At 33.5% G+C, this 18,684-nt stretch overlaps 1 protein-coding gene across 2 annotated transcripts; it reads right to left on the minus strand.

Moving 5' to 3' along the window:
- Positions 1-1,568: 1,568 nt before the first annotated feature.
- Positions 1,569-7,125, minus strand: LOC110639391 (probable beta-1,3-galactosyltransferase 2). Of its 2 annotated transcripts, none has more exons than XM_021790309.2 (11): positions 6,621-7,125; positions 5,471-5,567; positions 5,299-5,363; positions 4,976-5,187; positions 4,796-4,859; positions 4,249-4,321; positions 3,987-4,107; positions 3,598-3,685; positions 3,382-3,507; positions 2,924-3,033; positions 1,569-2,096 (listed from the first exon to the last, which is right to left on the minus strand). In XM_021790309.2, the coding sequence occupies exons 1-11, from the start codon at positions 6,731-6,733 to the stop codon at positions 1,948-1,950; spliced, it is 1,218 nt and encodes a 405-aa protein (XP_021646001.2). In that variant the 5' UTR covers positions 6,734-7,125; the 3' UTR covers positions 1,569-1,947. The 2 variants fall into 2 exon arrangements, with proteins under 2 accessions (XP_021646001.2, XP_021645998.2); XM_021790306.2 differs by having other exon boundaries at positions 5,299-5,372.
- Between the last annotated feature and the right edge of the window lie 11,559 nt (positions 7,126-18,684).

Consider the following 18,684-nt stretch of genomic DNA (forward strand, 5'->3'; position numbering starts at 1 on the left):
AAACCAATACAAATATATTTAGCAAAAAATATAAAAATTCATTACTAACAATATATTAACAACAAAAAATTATTATTAATAATTTTTAGCAACAACATATCAACCGCCAATCTTTTACAACTTGAGGCTATTTGTACTAAAACTTATTTTTTTTTTTTACATTAATCATTTAATTAATTAAATTAATATATATATATATATATATATATATATATATATATATATATATATATATATAATGCTAAACAATAAAGTGAAAGAGAATGATTTAATAAAATATAGAATTAAATATATAAAAAATTTAAAAATGCAAATAATTTTAATTAATAATAAAATATAGTTATAATTATTTGTTATTATGATAATAAATAATTAAAATTAATTAATTATTAAAAATAATTATATTATTATTCATATAAAAAATTACATAGAAATTAATATTATAAATAATGTACATTGAACTTGTCATTGATTTAATTTGTATAACATTATTAAGTACAATTATATATATATATAATGACTTTATTATTAAATATTTAATTTCAACATATCAACCGCCAATCTTTTACAACTTGAGGCTATTTGTACTAAAACTTAATTTTTTTTTTACATTAATCATTTAATTAATTAAATTAATATATATATATATATATATATATATAATGCTAAACAATAAAGTGAAAGAGAATGATTTAATAAAATATAGAATTAAATATATAAAAAATTTAAAAATGCAAATAATTTTAATTAATAATAAAATATAGTTATAATTATTTGTTATTATGATAATAAATAATTAAAATTAATTAATTATTAAAAATAATTATATTATTATTCATATAAAAAATTACATAGAAATTAATATTATAAATAATGTACATTGAACTTGTCATTGATATGATTTGTATAACATTATTAAGTATATATATATATATAATATGACTTTATTATTAAATATTTAATTTTTATATTTAATGAGTACACTTATAAAAAAAATTTATTAAATTATTTTAATTAAAATTTTTATTAATTAGTTTATTAAATTAATATTTAATTAATTTTAAATCAATTGAATTAAAATCATCAAACTGATGTCAAAATTGTGACATTATAAATAGATATAGATTAGGAATTTAATGCTCAAAAAATAAAAATTAATTAAAATATCAAAATAAAAAAATGCAATTTCATTATTATAATTATAAATAATTAAAATTAAAATAAATGTATAGAAAGGTAAAATTAATTAAATAAAACATTAAAGTAATTTGCTATAGTTTTGCTTGTAACTTAAATTTGAAACTGAATGTGCTAAATGCATACCATGATCCCCTTAAACGATAAATAAAATTTAAAAGTAACAAAAGTTGTATATATGCAGATTAAGAAATCAGATATCAGTGGATTAACCAACAAGCTCAATGAAATCGGAGTAGTCTCTTACGAAATGGCTTCTCAAGTTTGAGTTCCAATAATTGCCAATTAAAAAAAAAAAAAAAAAAAAGATTTCTATGGATTAAAAACGAACAAAATTGCAAAACGAGGACAAGTCACAAACATGGGAGAAGGGAAGAAAACGCCACCAAAAGGAATGTATTTATTGCTCGTTTGATAGCTGTGGAAATGTAAGTTACAAATTGGCTCTCCAAGCTTATCAAAAGAATGGTTGAATGGTGACAACCTCTTGCCTCCTTTCATGGCTGCTAATGTGGTCTGTTTCCTTCGCTAAAACGGAACAGCTCCACATAGCAACCCCTCTCTCCCTCAGCCGCCCTCCGGCTTACGAGAACAGCTCACTCTCTCTCTCTCTCTCTCTCTCTCTAGACCTATTGGTGTAGTATGGCATCTGTAACTATAATTCAAAAAAATACAGAAAAAGACTCGCACACCTCATTCATTAACACTAGCTCATTGTCCTCCCGAGTTTGGAAGACTCCATGACACCTCTTAGAAAGTTGCACTCCATAAAGCTTTCTCACCTTCCCCACACCGCCGATGGACCTCTTTAATCCGATCAGCAGACCTGCATATCCCGCTGCAGGTCCAATCAAATGAAGCAACACAGATGTTGCCAGCCTGCGCCTTCCACTCGCAATCTGCAGTAATTGCATAAGAAATTCAGCAATTCTCACTTGAACAGACTCCATTAGTACTCATTGAAGAAAAGCCAGGGCGCATTCACTCTTTATTTTGTCTCTCATCAAAAGCCTTAGTGGCGTGTGACATTTGTATTGATTAAATATTTTGTAAAATTGGTAGAAAATTATACATCATGTTAAAAATCAACCAAGAAAAATACAAAACAAGAAAATGTAAGGCTTCGTTTGGAACAAATTATTGCAAGGAAAGAATTCAAATGAACTCTCACACAATCATACTTGATTTCTATTTCTTTGAAAATGAATTTTTTTTTTAATTTAAAAAAGAATTGAATTTTTTCATTCTAAATATGAGAATTGACTTAAAAAAAACAATTAAATTGAATTCTCGCAAAATTTTAGATTCTAAATGTGACAAGCCAAATCAAATGATTAGGACTATAATTGCCCGTATCCAGAATTAGCATTCTTAATTTTGGGTTGAAAGCATAAATGGGCCCCATCAGAACTATCACGAAATCATTGATGTGCAAGGGGGAACCATATTTAATTCTATGTAAAATTTCTTAAAGACTCTGCATGATAACTTCTCCTGACCTTCCACTAAAAATTAATAAATAAATAAATAATCACATCAATGTGATATTCAGTCAATTCAATTTTTGGTGTGAAGTACAATTCCTGCTTGTGTGTGACATGTGAACTAGTATTCCTCAGCAAGGCAGTAAATAGAAAATGAAAAAAAAAAATAAATAAATAAAAGAAAGAAGAAGAAGAAGAAGAAGAAGAAGAAAGGAGGGACTTCTTGTAAACTGTGAATTTACCTGGTGGGGTTCCACAACATAGTCTCCGATCATCAATGTGCTCTGCATCGAGTCCAATAAACCAAGATCCCAATGAAACATCCTCATTAGCATACTTGTGCAGAACATGCCTGAGATAATTATGTCCATAATACCCATCACAACGCAAGAACACAAAACCAAATAGGCAGACCTTCAGATTCACTCATAAGACATGGGAGCAATCCGGCCAGACCAGCAGTTTCAGTCCTAAGGGCTGGGGAGCCGGGATTGGACTGAAGGGTTTTGGTTTCAATTGCAATCCAGTTTGATCAAATCCGAAGGTCAATTTAATATATAATCTGATGTTTGATCCAGAACCAGACTGAACCGGTCAAAATCGGTCTGGTCCAGTTTGGATCCTGTCAAAACGGTTATGGTCCAAACCCGGACTGCACCCATGTTTACTCCATCTTACATTCAACTGAAATGGAACTTACTGGTTTATTGATATATATGTAGCCAAATCTTTTGAAATGGCATATAGCTGTCCAGTAGCATGGCGGAAGTACTTGTTTCCTGCCTCGCCAAATTTCCAATACTCTGGTTCATGGTATCTAACCCCCCTGTTCAACAAAATGAGCAATGATGAACCTAGTAATCAATTACTTTCTCAAAATTTTCTCACAGATCGAACCCAAGAAAATTTCACTTACTTTTGATTAAGAACAGGACCAGATTTCATGCATCCAATGTATACCCGTGGTTTCTTTCGGTGTCTAACTAGAGTTTCTCCTAGTGTTGCTGCATCAAGTTACAAGAAAATGGACTTAACATGGGATTTTAGAGAGAGAAGCATGAAAAACAAACCGCATGAGAACTTTAGCATGACAAAATATATGTTCAAACTAGCAGAAAACCGAAAAGAAATCATTCAATTTCATGTAACCCGTCATATGCTAGAGGCTATAAAATTAAAATTAATAAAAAATATCTTTTGTTACAAGGTAGAAATAAATGATATTTAGCAACTAGAGAGAAGAATATCAAATTATCCCAAATTCCCAATAACAAAAGAACTATCATAAATCATAGATTGTCACACCTATATTTACATGGACATCATCATCCACTTTGACATAGAAATCTGCATCCCATAAAGCAACAGCAGTAGCAAAATATATCTTTGTTTTCGCAGACAATTCAAGGTATCCTTCAACATGGTCCTGGTCACAAGATTGCATCACAAAACATGTGAATTCATTTGTCCTTTTTCTTTTCAGAATATATATATATATATATGTATGTATTTTTTTTTTTATTTGAAGTGAGCATATATGGAATAGAAAAGGATACAAAAACCTTACCAGCCTTAAGAAATCTCCATGCTTTCTATCCTCTGCTTCAATTGCTCTGTCCAAAATGCCTCCTAACGTCGCACTAGATGATATAGAACCAAAAAAATAAAAGGCTTTTAAGTTGTATTAAATCCATAATCTAGCAGCACTGTTGTTGACTATTAGCTGCCGGTTATTAGAATCACATGTTTAGAGAGCAGAAGCATCAATTCAATTGATTAATCAGGTCATCAAGAAAAACTTAAAATTTAGAAATAAGGCTACATTTAAGTTTATAGAACTACTGATTAATTTCCATGGACAACTAATGCAATTGGTTTTAAAGATTCACACACAATACTAATCCCAAGTAAACAAATGAAATAACAAAATGCAGTGATAATAATCAATAAATATAACAAATGTGAATACTTACCTGCACAAAAGGCTGAAAAAATCAGTAAACATAAAGGGCCAACAACTTCATACATCAACCAAACACATGGATATTATAGCACAAAATGCACACCATGTCTACTTATTTAAAATTAAATCATAAATGAGATTAAAACCTCACCTATGACCAATGACGAAGCGAATGATGATACCCTTCTCTTCTTCAAGTTTCTTTCTTTTTTCACCTAGTTCAATGTTTTTCAAATTAACCAGTCATCAGGGAAAAAAAATCTAACCAGAAATCAGAATAGCATAGCAGTATTAATGAAAATGAAAAGAGGCAAGGGGAAAATTCAAGAACCTTGTGGCATCCACGTTCCACGAACTGAATCTCGTCTTTTCCGACTGCTGAAAGCAGTATTAATTCCAACAACCATCAAATACCTTCTTTTCCCAGATGATTCAGTCTTCTTTAAGTCCTCTGATAACGGAGATCCACTGAGCATGGACTCCTGTGCTGCTCTTGCAGCAGCTAATTCCATCTCTAAATTTGAAATTGTCTTATCTAATGTCCTGCATTCCACAAGCTATGATAAGCCTCGTACCCAAGATATTGTCATTTTAAGCCCAAAACAACAAAATAGTAGCAGAATCTAGAACATAATGAGCATAAGCTGCACCCACTGTATGGCATTATGAGTCTTATACACTTCCCCAATTAGATCCTTAGAGTCGCGCCTCACATTTTTCTGTTGCAACTAAAGGGATGAAATCAGATTACAAACAGCCACTTGAATGATTAATACTAAACATATAATGTAAGATAAACAATTGAAATAATGATTTAGATACCCACAGTTCTAATTCCACAACCCTCTGAAACCAACTTTAGCTTCTCGGCTTCCATTGCAGTTGTCCTAGTGATACCTTTGGACTCAGGAACTGTCCACATCCTGTCACCATTTTTACCCCATTAGCATCTCACATAACTTAACTGCAAACAATTTAAATTATAACAAAAAAAAAGAAAAAAACGGAGGTAGAAATTTTTTTTATTTTTTTATTTTCTGAGAAATCATTCTAAGAGTGAAATTTATCCATGTAAAATTAAATGCGCTAAAAGCTGAAAAATGAATTGAATGCTAAACAAATACTCTATGAGTTCTTTTTTTTTGTTTTTTTTCCCTGCCAACTGATTTAGTTGCAAGCTATGAAATGACCAATTCAACAATTTTATCAAGAACTTGCAGTCACATCTGCAATATATATAGAATCAAAATTATGGCACGTGATTGAATCAGAGGAAACCACCACCAAACCCCAACCCCACCACACCACACCCCCCCAACCCATTAATGTGGAAGCAGGTTTAATCAATAAGTAGAGGTAATTCTTCATGGTTCATGGATTTCCAACACATAAACAACACTTGAAACCACCACCTAATTAAAATCACACAAAGAACAGTAAGAAAAACTGTGAAAACAAAAAACATTTATTAAATAAAACTGAAGGCAGCATTGAAAGAAGACTCTGAATTCTTGTTAAGACTTGAATTTACTTGCCATTTGCCAACAAAATAGAAAATTTCAAAAGACGGTAGAAGAAAACCACAAACTTTGAATGATATGCTTCCTGCATAATATCTAAATATGGATCCATCTCACTTTGCAATTATAAGGCCTCAAAAAGACCAAGAAAATACAAGTCAATAAATTTTTCCATGGTATTAAGATTCCAAATAATTCAACAGGAACCCATTTAATTGAAAAATATTTGTTCACAAAATCAGTTCACACAAAAAGGAATCAGCTAAATATAGATCTCAAAACAGAATAATATCCTGATATCCCGTTTAATAGACTCAGAATTTGACAAAAGAATAGCCTGCACCCATTTCTGACAAGCATAAACTCAACTGAACTGAGGCAAAATCCTGACAAAACCAAATTACCTGACAAAGGGTTGCAGCAACTGAAATTTCATGAAAAGAAAACAAAATATACCTATTGGTGAAGAGCATTCCAGCACAGAAACAAAACAAGCAAAGGAAAAGGGTCCATTTCTGTGATATAACACTTTTAGAAGAGTTCTGCTCTCCTCTACTCTTCAAAGACATTTTCTTTTATTCTTTTTGGTTTCCAATTCTTCTCTTCCACTCACAAACCAATAGCTATCTCAACAGAAAACCCATCTGCAGAACAGAGAAGACGACCCCAATCGAAGATACCCAGGAAGAGACGAATTCAGCTCTAAGGAGTTGGAAATCTTTTCTCTAGCAGGAAAAGAGATGACTTTGAAAGAGAGTACATATACAAGATTTGAGACGAGAAGCGCAGAGAAGTAGACAAGAGAAATGCAGACAAGTAATGTTTTTGTTCTTTTCTTTATCTTATTAGCTTTGTAGTTTGCTCTCTCTCTCTCTCTCTCTCTCTCTCTAGAGGAAGGAGAGAGGAAAAAAAAATTCTCTGCTTTGCAGGCAAGGGACGTTCTCTGCTTTGCAGGCAAGGGACGTTGAACAGAAGTGAGAAGACCCACTACTAAACTCCAACCGCTCTGTTCTTAACTCGAAATTACCAAAACACCCTTGTCAGTAAAGCAATCTACCACACTGACATTAATGCCCTTGCCATGGTTTTACGTCCTTTTTGCCTCTTCTTCTCCTCATTATTTTACACATGTTTTACTTTCCTGCAATTTTAGTCACTGAGCCGAATGAATCGAGTCAAGCCGACTTGCGAGTTTTGGTTTAGCTTGTTAAAATTACTTTAAACTCAAACTTACTCATTCAAAAAATAGCTTAATCTTCGTAAATTTAAATTTGGCTGGTTTACAAAATAATCGAGTTAAGTTTAGTTTTTATTTAATTAAATTTTAAATAATTTTTTAGCATCTCAATTCATTTATAATTTTAATAAATTTTAATTTATAGTCATAAAATTTAAAATTAAATATCTTTAAGATAAAAATTTAAAATTAAATAATTTTAATTAAATAAAATAACTCATGAAGATAAGCGAATTGAATTAAATAAAATTTTTATTGAGTTAAGTTTTAAATAATTTATAAATAATTTAATTTATTTTTCATCATATTTATAAACATATTTATATGATTGGGCCTTTATTTATTTGATTTGATTAAAAGAGTCAATTTAATTTTAAAAAAATTAAAAATATTTTTTTAGGTAAAATTTTAAAAATAGAATAAAAAAATAACTTTAAATAGTAACCTGAAGCAATGCTAAAATATGAAAAGAGAATAACATTCACGTCTATTAAAATTGAACAATTTAATGGACACATTTTCTTATATTCTTGATAGATTTATGACTATTATTTTTAAGTATTCTTCAATAGAATCGAATTTTGATTGTATATTTGACGACCTATTTTTGAGTTGGATTGACAATATCATACTAATACTTGGTCTTTATTTATTTCATAAAAAGTAATTTGTCTATAAAAAGTATTTTCAATGAAAATAATTTTTAAAAAAATATTTTTTATAAAAATATTTTTTATTATTTAATTATAATATTAAATTAATAATATGTGTTTATGTAAGGTATATATAAATATTTTTACATTTTAATAAGATTGTTAAAGTTTAAAAAATGATTTCTTCTTTTTAAAAAAAGAAAATTATTTTATTTAAAAATGACTTAATTTTTTCTTTGATCAGAAAAATATTTTTTATTGATTATTTTTTTAAGTACTTCAAACTTAAAAATATAATAAAATATTTTTTTAAAAAAAATTTTCTATAAAACAAACAAAAATATACTTTTTTTTTAACAAAGGCTTAAATAAACTTAAAATTACAAAAAACTCATAGTAACCTTTTATTAATTAATCACATTATAATATTCATGAAAATATCTCAAGATTATTAATGACATGATAAGTCTATCACTACTTAAAAAATAAATACTCTTAGTTAACTTCACATTCACAAACTCTAAATTAAAAAATAAATACTCTCAGCTAAGATCACATTTACAAACTCCAAATAAAAAATAAAAGCGGTAATTTCTGCCATTTATTTCATCACATATGGATGATAGAACCAGTTCCTTAGCTTAACATATTCTATCACAATTATAAATGAATAGTAGAATCAGCCACTTAATTTATTCTACCACATATAGACAATAGAATTAATTAGAGGTGTACAGTTTTAATTTCGGTTCAAAATCTATTTAAAAACGGAAACTGATTCAAAATTTTTATACAATTCTAGTTCAATTTTTTGTTCTAATTCAATTATTGGTTCTTTTAGTTTTGGTTTGGAAAGGTTCCTATTTACTTTTCAGGTTTTAAAATAATTTTATAAAATTATTTCCATAAAAAGTTATACTTAAATTAACATTTATTGCAAAAAAAAAAAGGCATTTGCAAGGACAAATCCGTCGCTGATGCTCTATTTTCCATTGCTAAAAGCTTTAGCAGTGGATTAAAATCCGTTGTTACCCTTGTTGCTAATTTTTGCAATGGAATTTTTGCATTTGTCGCAAACGTTAGCAAAGACTTTAGCAACTCCATAATTTCGTTGGTAATTTTAGTGACGCCATATTATGTAACTACTCTGTCGCTAAATCTCAATAATGCCAAGGCATTTTTTCGTCGCTAATTTTAGTGAAAGCATAATTGATTGCTAAACCCGTTGCTAAATCCCAATAAAATTAAGGTAAATTTTGTCGCAAATTTGATATCATCTAACAAGAGTTTTATTTGTTTATTTAAAATTTTCCTGTGATTCCTAAAAATTTATTAGGAAAATCTTAAAAAATTTATCAAATTAAAATGCATATATTAATAAAATTAATATAATCCATACAAAGTATTTGATATTTATAAAAAGTTAATAAAATACGATCACATACATAAAACAGTACCATAACTCTAGACATAATAATATCTCTAATTGCAAATATAAATAACATAATTAAACATCTGCATCATCTTGTGAAGGTGTAGAGTCTGAAGTGGTTGGCTGTGAAGATGCTTTCTGACTCCCACATGTAGGCATAAAGGCCTTTCACATCTCCTCCATTATCTCAGCCCTCATTTTATTTTGTTTTTCTTCTATCAGCTAGTGAACTGATCCAAGGGTACCATAGTTTGAGAAGATGACCCATGATAAGTTGATGTGCACATGTAGGAGGTAGATGATCCAAGAATTTGAAATTTTGCAATATTAAAAGACCCAAAACCATACACCCTCCCCTTAGTAAGACCACCAGATACTTTGACCCATTTATTCACATCAAGTATAAGTTGGGTATCAGAAGTTGAATCATACTTCTCTGTAATTGCACTTGAATAAGCTCTCTAAATAAATGTAATACAATACTATAAAATTATATATGAATAGCAAACGTACTTCATCAGGTATTATAAGCTAATACAATTTAATGAAACCATAAAAAGATTGAAAAATATTGTGCTGAAATTAATATTTGGAAATTAACTTACATCGACCTCTTGTGATTTGCCATCAATGAATACACCATCACTACCATTTTTGGTGTGAGTTTCCCAAAACACTTCAATTTGACTTGGCGGCCTACCTAACTTCTTTGTCTACAAAATAAAAAATAATCATATTATGTAACCAATAAAATAAGTACTCAAAATTTATAAGTACTAAAAATATGCATAACTAAAAATAAAATAATAAATCAATTTAAAAAAATTATACCAATCAATCCTCATGAATCTCAATTTTCATTGAACGACCAGCATGTTTTGTAATAGAACCATCTTTTTCAATCATTTGATTAACTTTACCAAACTGTGATTTTTTTTTGCCTCTTTGGTATACTCAATAAGCCATAAGCTCATTCCATACCTCCTTCTTCATCCAATCTGATCCTAGATCATGTAAATAAGTAATATCACTTTTTTTGTGTCTTACCAACATTTCAGTCCTGACTCTGCTAAGAATATCATGAAATCTGTTTTTCCAAACCTTATTCCAAGTAAGATGAACATTCTTCTTTTCAGTTTCACTCTACATGTAATGACCCTACAAATTGCTAGATGTTATAAATAAACTTCACAAGTTATATTTATTTCATCCATGGTAGTTTCCATTAAAATTCAGCAAAATTTCAGTCGTATTTTGAACATTTGACAACAAAGTAACACATTCAGTTAGAAAGACACTTAATCTTAACAATCATTCACAACCTTCTCACCATATAATTTTAACAAATTCAATACATTCATCACACAATTATTTTCAATGAATTTTAGTTAATTTATATCTTACTTGAAAAATTCCAAATAGTTTGTCCTTTGTCCTTTCAGGTATTTCACTATTTCTGCCCAAGTTTTCCATGGATCTGTAAAGTGCATCTTAATGTCATTGCCAATCAAGCGAGTGACTGATATATCCAAGAAGTTGCATCATGAATCACATACAAAGTAAAAATTTTATTATTAAGATATTTTTTTTTGCAAAAGCTTTGTTTAATTTATCTCGATTCTTTGAATTATTATTTCTTACACATGGCCCTTTAATCTTTTCATCGGTCGATCATCTAGGTTTACTGGTGTTGGTTGCCCCAAGTTCAGACCTATAGTTCGAATTGATGATGATGATGATGATGCTACTGCTAGCCCCTCAGACTATAAAGGATTAGGTGGAACTTGACTTTCCATTAGCAATTGTGGTGTCTCATGTTCTATGCTTTGATCTTCGTCTTGTTTATCCTTCAAAGACTGCATGGGCTAGGACATTGTGTGTTGTGGCCCTCGTCCTCTACTTCTAGATGATGATACTCTACGAGGCATCCCGTAAAATAAATGTCATAATTACCAAAGAGTACATATGAAATTAATACTTATATATGCATATACATTATAATAAATACTAAAACAAATTCATAAATAAATAAATAAATAAATAAATATATATATATATATATATATATATATATATATATATATATATATATATATATATATATATTACATTTTCATATAGATTAATTACAAACTGCACAAAAATAGTTTTTACAATTACTTATAATAATAAAACACAAAATTACATAATATGTACTTAAGCATTCAATTGTGAAATTACCATTTTTTTACAATACAATAATGAAAATCATTCATCATCACTTTCATCTCCGTCAACATCATCATCCTTATCCTCTTCGTGTTCTTCTTTGTAACACCCCTGATTTTTTATATATTATTATTGGGCTTCGTGTAGGTATCCTCAATTTGTCGGAAATTCGACAGTTGTCCGGATCTGTGAATTTCCGCGAACTGCACGTTCTGGAAAAGTCTCCGAATTGGACCGAGGTTTTGGCTAGCCCCCCATTGTCAGACGTCCCGAGCGCGTTCCCGAAGTCGGAATTGGCAAAGGTAAACCCGAACCTTGCTTTTTCGTAATTTTCTAGTGCTTAAATAGGATTAAAAATCCATAAAATATTCGTGGTAGCTCAGAAAATTATGATTCTTTTTGCAATAGCCTAGTAATATTGCTAAGGACCGCGGGGCAAAGTTTTAGAATTTTTAGAGCTTGTTTGGGTAGTTTTTGCAAAAATGATCAATTATAAGGATTAAATTGAAATTTTACATATTGTGATGGATGACTGATTTGATGGGCCCAGGAGGGGCTGTGTGATGTGATTGAGTTGTGGACATATGGATTGTGAATATAGAAGTGTGTTTTGAGCCCTTTTGCAGGTTGGGTAGGTCCTAGGTATAGGGGAGACTCTGCCGGATTTTCGGCACGACTTAGGACATATTTGGTCTTTTCTTTGTTTGTATTGAGTCAAATTTATTAAATGATTGTAATAAAATTGTCAGGTGAGCCAGGACAGCCTTCTTCCTCCGCCCAGCCGCCTCAGTGACCACCGTCAAGTCTGTGAGTAAAATATTAATTTTAATTGTAATTTCGATATTATTATATGTTCAAACATGCCCATACATCACTTATATGCATATATCTATGTAGATAAATTCTAGGCACGATTTATGTTGCATTCATAACTGTGAAAGTGTCATGTATGTTGTTGTGGTAATTTGGAGCAGTGTGCGTGCGTTGGCGTGCGTGTGATGTGGTGTGGACTATGGATAGGACGGGTAGACACGGCTTGAGATCTTCGCTGGGACCCGGTCCTTCGAGGTAGACACGGCTTGAGTTCTTCGCTGGGACCCCGATTTGGTTATTAAGTGGAAGTCCGAGCTGAGTTCTTCGCTGGCACCAGGTTGGATTTAAGAGAGCTGTATAGGGGATCAGCTCCCATATATTATGATTGATGTTACAGAGTGCGTGAGTGCTCCAAATTACCTTTTTGATGTTATAGTGTGAAAATATTGTTGATGTTGCATTTCACTCTACAGGGTGCATTAGTTTTAGATAGTTATAGAGATTATGGTTAAAATTGATATTTTACTCTCTGAGTCGAACGCTCACTCCTGTTCAATATTTTTTCTCAGGCTACAGGAGGATTTTATTGTGGTTAACCTGCTTTTCTCCTTCGCAGGTTGTTTATCAATAGTTTTGTAATTTTATTTACTCCTAGAATTTTCGCATGTGTTAGAAATATTTAAATGATTCGGGTCTGTAATATAAATTGTCATGTGGACCTGTAAAATTATATGCATGTTTGATGGATTGGATGAGGGAGCTGAGCTCCCATTTATTTTTATGCTGATATGGGTATGTGGAGGGTGAGCTGAGCTCCCCAATTGATGATATATTTTGTTTACAGGTCGGGTGAGTCAAAAACTCCCCGTTGAAAGGTCCACTTTATGGCCGGACTCTGTCCGGTTGGTTTCTTGAAATTGGGCCCAAATGGGCCTTAGAGTTGGGTTAATGAACAGTTAGGCTTACTACGGGCCTCGGGGGCTTTAGGCTGGCCCAGGTCCTAGTGCCGGTCCGGCCCATAGGTTGGGTCGTGACATTCTTCCTCTTCCTCTTCCTTTTTTTCTTTCTCTTCCTCCTCTCTACTCGGTTATGCTAAATGTTGAAATTCATTTTCATCTAACTCTGTTTTATGATTAAGATCAAGTTGTAAACTAGGATCATCAAGTTCGGTAGTTGGTAAAGTTTTTCTAGGTCGTGATATATCATCATCTTGATAAGCAACCTCATTAGAGTTAAGTTCATTGTCACTTATGTGAACCACCTCATGAATGTTATATATGCTCCTAGCTTTGGTTTTGAACACTGCACGCTAATCACCCCTTATTTTATTAATTCTAGGATATTTTATGTAATTCATTTATTGAGCTTGTTGGGCTAAAATAAATGGATCGTTAGCGGCAAGCCTCGGTTTGGGATGGATTTCTACAAGTCGGTGTTAAGGATGGACTCCTATCCCTTTATCAGTGTCAAAATATTCACATTTCAAAAGAATTATATTGTTTCTCAGTTAGAAATACTCCAACTCCAGTACCTCATTCAACAAACCATAATAATCACTTTCATATTCATTGTAACAACTTCAATTCACCCAAATACCACTGTTCAGTGTTTTCTAATCACTACCATAATCATGTCTATGAAATTTAAAACCATTCACAAAGTACCCCTTATCTGATTAAACTCTTCGACAAAGGCCCTGAGCTATTTGGCATATGTGATCATGAACTTTATTCTTCTCTACCTATTGTGATAATACTAAGTTAGATAAGTAAATAAGAAGCTACAACATTTATCCAAAGACACAATACCATACACCAATATGTACATATTCTTTTAACCGATTAGCAAATTCTCATTCCTGCAATCATTCCAATTGTTGGTCATTCATATCTCCTATTATTTCCCATAAATGGGCATCCTACACAATAATATGATCCATTATGAATTCTATTAATTAATTTGAAAAAAAGGACACATCTTAGTTGAAAACACTTAATAAATGGTTCAATCTCCTAACAATTCATCAATATATAAATATGAGCAGCACAATACTCCTCATTTGACAAGTTATGGTACTTTTTTGAAAGATAGGTTATACACAAGTTGTATCTGATGTATTTGAACTTATGTCCTCCTTTTTTGAAAGACAAGTGTAGCTATGGTACTCTTTTCTTTCACTAACTAATGTTATAAATTAATTTGTTCCATGGTTAGCTTGTGATTGTATTTAATTGTATTTGGAGTGGGGAACAATTGTGTCATTCATTTATATGCAGAAAGAAGAAAGCAATTCAGCTACCTAAAAAAAAAGTAAGATTCAATATAGGTATAAAAAATTACAAAATCACATTTCATGCAAATATACAAAATCATATTACAATAATTTATTTTTTCAGCTAAGAGCATTCAAATGCTATTCTTAACAAGTCAATTTAAAAATTCACATTACAAACATTTAAAAAAAAAATGCAAATAACACAGTAATGAAAATAGGGGAAAATTCATGTGTAGTGTTGGAGGATGCCACTAAGAAGCAACCCAACATCTTAATATCCTACTATCCTATAGCATTATGAGAATTTTTTTTTTTTAATACAATTTCAAGCTAACTCACCTAGAGATTTTGAAAAATTGTGGTAAATGTCCTTATTTTCTATTGAAAACAAAATATTTTCTTAGATCAAAACTAGAAACTATAATTAATTTCTCTCTCAATTTGAGATTGTGTTGTATTTATCTGTCAAAAATGTAACACCCTCACTGTAGCGATTCTATGCATTCTACTATTCCGGTGATCGGTGTTGGTCCGGACAGTTAGAACGTCTGGAAAAATATTTAGACTAGAGTGAAGAGTCATAAATAGACCAAATAATAGTAAGAAAAATGTAGGAAAAATTTTTGAAATAAAATACAACCAAGTTAAATGAGCCGGTGCCCTAGCGATGGGTAATCCAGTGGGAAGTTTCGGTCTTCGCAACTAGAAGCCCTAAACCCTTGAGAAAATTCATGAAATAATTTTTGAGACTCCAGAGAAGAGTCATTGAGGTTTCTATGGCATTAGAATACCAAGAAAAGGCTTAGAAAATTTTTAGATCGGTATAGACGATTTTGGCTAAATAAGCCAAACGGAGGGCATTTTGATCATAAATAACATCCATATTTATCATAAATAACATCCATGGCACCTCATCAATTAAAAATGCAATATAAAAAGTGCCTAGTGTTTATCTACATATATACATATTTATAAGTGATGCACGACATGCCTGAACATATAATAATATTGAAATTATAATTAAAATTAATATTTTACTCACAGTACACTAGAGGCTATTGTGGCTATTGAGTGGAAGAAAATAGCTGACCTTAATCACCTAGATAATTATTGTCGACACCATATTTTGGCCGATCCCCCAGAATCAAGAAACCTTGAAACCGATCCCTAGCACTAAGTCTCTCCTTGCTATTTAACCACAGTTCCGATCTCTCTTCACGGAGAATTGAGTCAATGCTAAGCCTTACCGGTCTCTCAATCATTTATCGATTTCTCAAGACAATTGTCAAATATCCTGACCAGTTAGCTATATTCCCTATCTCTCTTGTCAGCCGAAATCGAATTAACACTAGAGCCTTGCTGCCAGTATTCATGGTCGACCTCCCTTTTAAAAGTTTAGGAATAATCAAGCTAAGGTTCCAATCTGGTTTAATGAAGATCCCGATCTTAGATGTTCAAATTTTCAATTAAGTTCCGTTTAGCGCTGGTTCCTTACCAGTTTCATGCATGTCGTGTTTTCCGATCTCTCACACTTAGGATAATAATCGCTTTCAGTTATTTCAATATACTCAGACAATCAAGTGTTTAGAAATTTTCCGATCACAACCATTCATTGAACAAAAGAGTCATTTCATTTCATTTCATTGCAAAATTTGTACAAGTTATTCGGCTGGGGGTGATACATTTCGCTCATCCTCTCCCTCCTCTTCACTATCCTCACCCTCGCCCCCGGGAGCCAGGTCGGCCATCCAAGAGAAGTCCTCTTCTGGGTAACGCTTCTGGAGTTCGGCCAAGAGGTCCTTGTGAGCATTCACATAGGCACCAGCTATCCCTGTCACCATTTTTTCGTCTTTCGCCTTAAGCTCCTCGATAAGTTGGGCGACCTGAGAAGCATCGTTGGCCCGGAGCGCCTCGACTTCCCTGAGAGCATGATCCCTTTCAGCCAGAATATGATTCTGTTCGGCCACTCTGTCTTCATAGAACTTCGCCCGCCCCTCAACTTGAGATATGTAATCCTGAGCGGATGCGAGTTGGGATCGGAGGGAAGCCATTTCCTGATTCTTCTTCTCGACCTCCTTGCCCAGGCGATGAGCCTTTTCCCGAACTATGGTCTAGTTCACCAGACACTCCACGTTCAGGCTCATGGCGCGAGTCAAGATATCGTCAAGACTGTCCGGGGATAGCCTGTCCGGATCCTCCCGAAGGCAGATGGAAGACCCCAAGACTTTGGCAAAACCGGGGTTCTCCCGAACAGTCCGGTTATTCTTCAGGGACTCGATCAACGTTTGAGCGCCACGAAAAGAGGCTCTCATAGAAGATTGAGAAGGCCCCCTTTCTGTGCTTGGAGCAGCTGGAGGAGGTGGAGCCGGCTCTTCCTGTTGAGGAGGAGATCGGACAGCTTCAGTGATCGGTGGCCCCGAAGGTCGGGACGGGCCCCCCTGCGTCTCCCCTGGTTCATGGCCGGAAGTTCGAAGCATTTCCGAACGCTTCATCTCCTTTACTTTCCGGGAGATCTCTCTTTCTTTCTTCCGCTTCCTAGAACCCTCATCACCCGCCATACCTGCACAAAGGAGAGGTCAGTGAGATCGCTAAGGTCCTGAGATCTGAGATTTAGAAAATACCGATCTTGAGGTCAGAGAGCGGAAGTTCGCGATCTTGGCCGGTGAGCAGCTGTAGGGTCCAATGGTGCAGCTCGGCGGTCACTGCATCTAAACAGGAATACTTTTGAGTGGCAGCCTGATTTTTCAGATCCATCACTATTAAGCTTTCCTCCTGGTTCAAGTTAACGCACTTCGGAAGCAAGGGCCCCTGGTGCCACCAGCTACGAGGGAAGTCCTCAAAGCAGGTCGGATTTTTGCTCCTCAGAATGAAGAAGCGGTTCTTCCAATTTTTAAGGGAGGAGGGCAGGTCGGTGAAGAGCCCGCAATGAGGCTTCGCCTGAAAGAACCAGTGATCGTCTTCCTTTCGGCGAGTTAGCCTATGCAGTTCGGCGAACACCTTAGCCGTAGGTTTGATTCCCTTAGATCGGCTTAGACCTCGGAAGGCTACTAAGATCCGCCACGAGTTAGGGTGAACTTGAGCAATGCACACCCGGTGAAGTTTTAGGACCTCCTTGAAGAAGTCATCCAGAGGAACCAAGACCCGACCTTTAACTGTTCCTCGTATACCATAACCAGGTCATTCTCTTCAAAGAAGTGATCGGCTCGGTGATCGCTGTGGCACAGGATAAGTTCGTACGAATCAGGGCGAATATTGTACTCCTGGCTGAAGGATTGCAGATCGGACTCTTGTAAGATCGATGGCAGCTCATCCATAGGGAGATTCTCCCTCCCTGAAGAAGGTACGTGCCTTGATGGTCCGATCCGCCCCCGAGCTGGAACAGAGGCCCTAGGAGGTTCTGTTTGCGCGCTTGGCCCAACCACTTCTTCTTCGTCAGACGACCACGAGAACTGAATGGATGGAGGACTCGCCGCTCTTTGACCTTCGGCACCGCTCATTTTCAAAAGAAATAAAGAACTTAAACTAAAAAGAAGATCAAAGCCCTTACCGGAGTCTGATCGGGGTCGGCAGAACTTGGGAAAACGAGAGAACTTCGAAGTTGTGAGCAGGAAACTGAAAATGGAATGAGAGAACAACTGGCTACCCCCCCCCCCCACCCCTATTTATACTAGTCCGAGCATTTAATGCTCACGAGGTTCTAGGCAACGCATCGATTGGTGGGACTCGCCAGCTGTTCTGACACTTCTATCAAATATTCGAACATTCCAAGGAGATCGGTTAAATGGAGATCGGCATAATAAGTTGAATGAAGGATTAGTTAAGAGTCGTTTTGTGAGGAACCAGATCGGACAAATATATCAGAGATCGGAAAATAATCAATAAGATAATAATTAGAGAAACAA

Source organism: Hevea brasiliensis, chromosome 7 (genome assembly GCF_030052815.1).
Source record: "Hevea brasiliensis isolate MT/VB/25A 57/8 chromosome 7, ASM3005281v1, whole genome shotgun sequence".
NCBI classification, from domain to species: domain Eukaryota; kingdom Viridiplantae; phylum Streptophyta; class Magnoliopsida; order Malpighiales; family Euphorbiaceae; genus Hevea; species Hevea brasiliensis.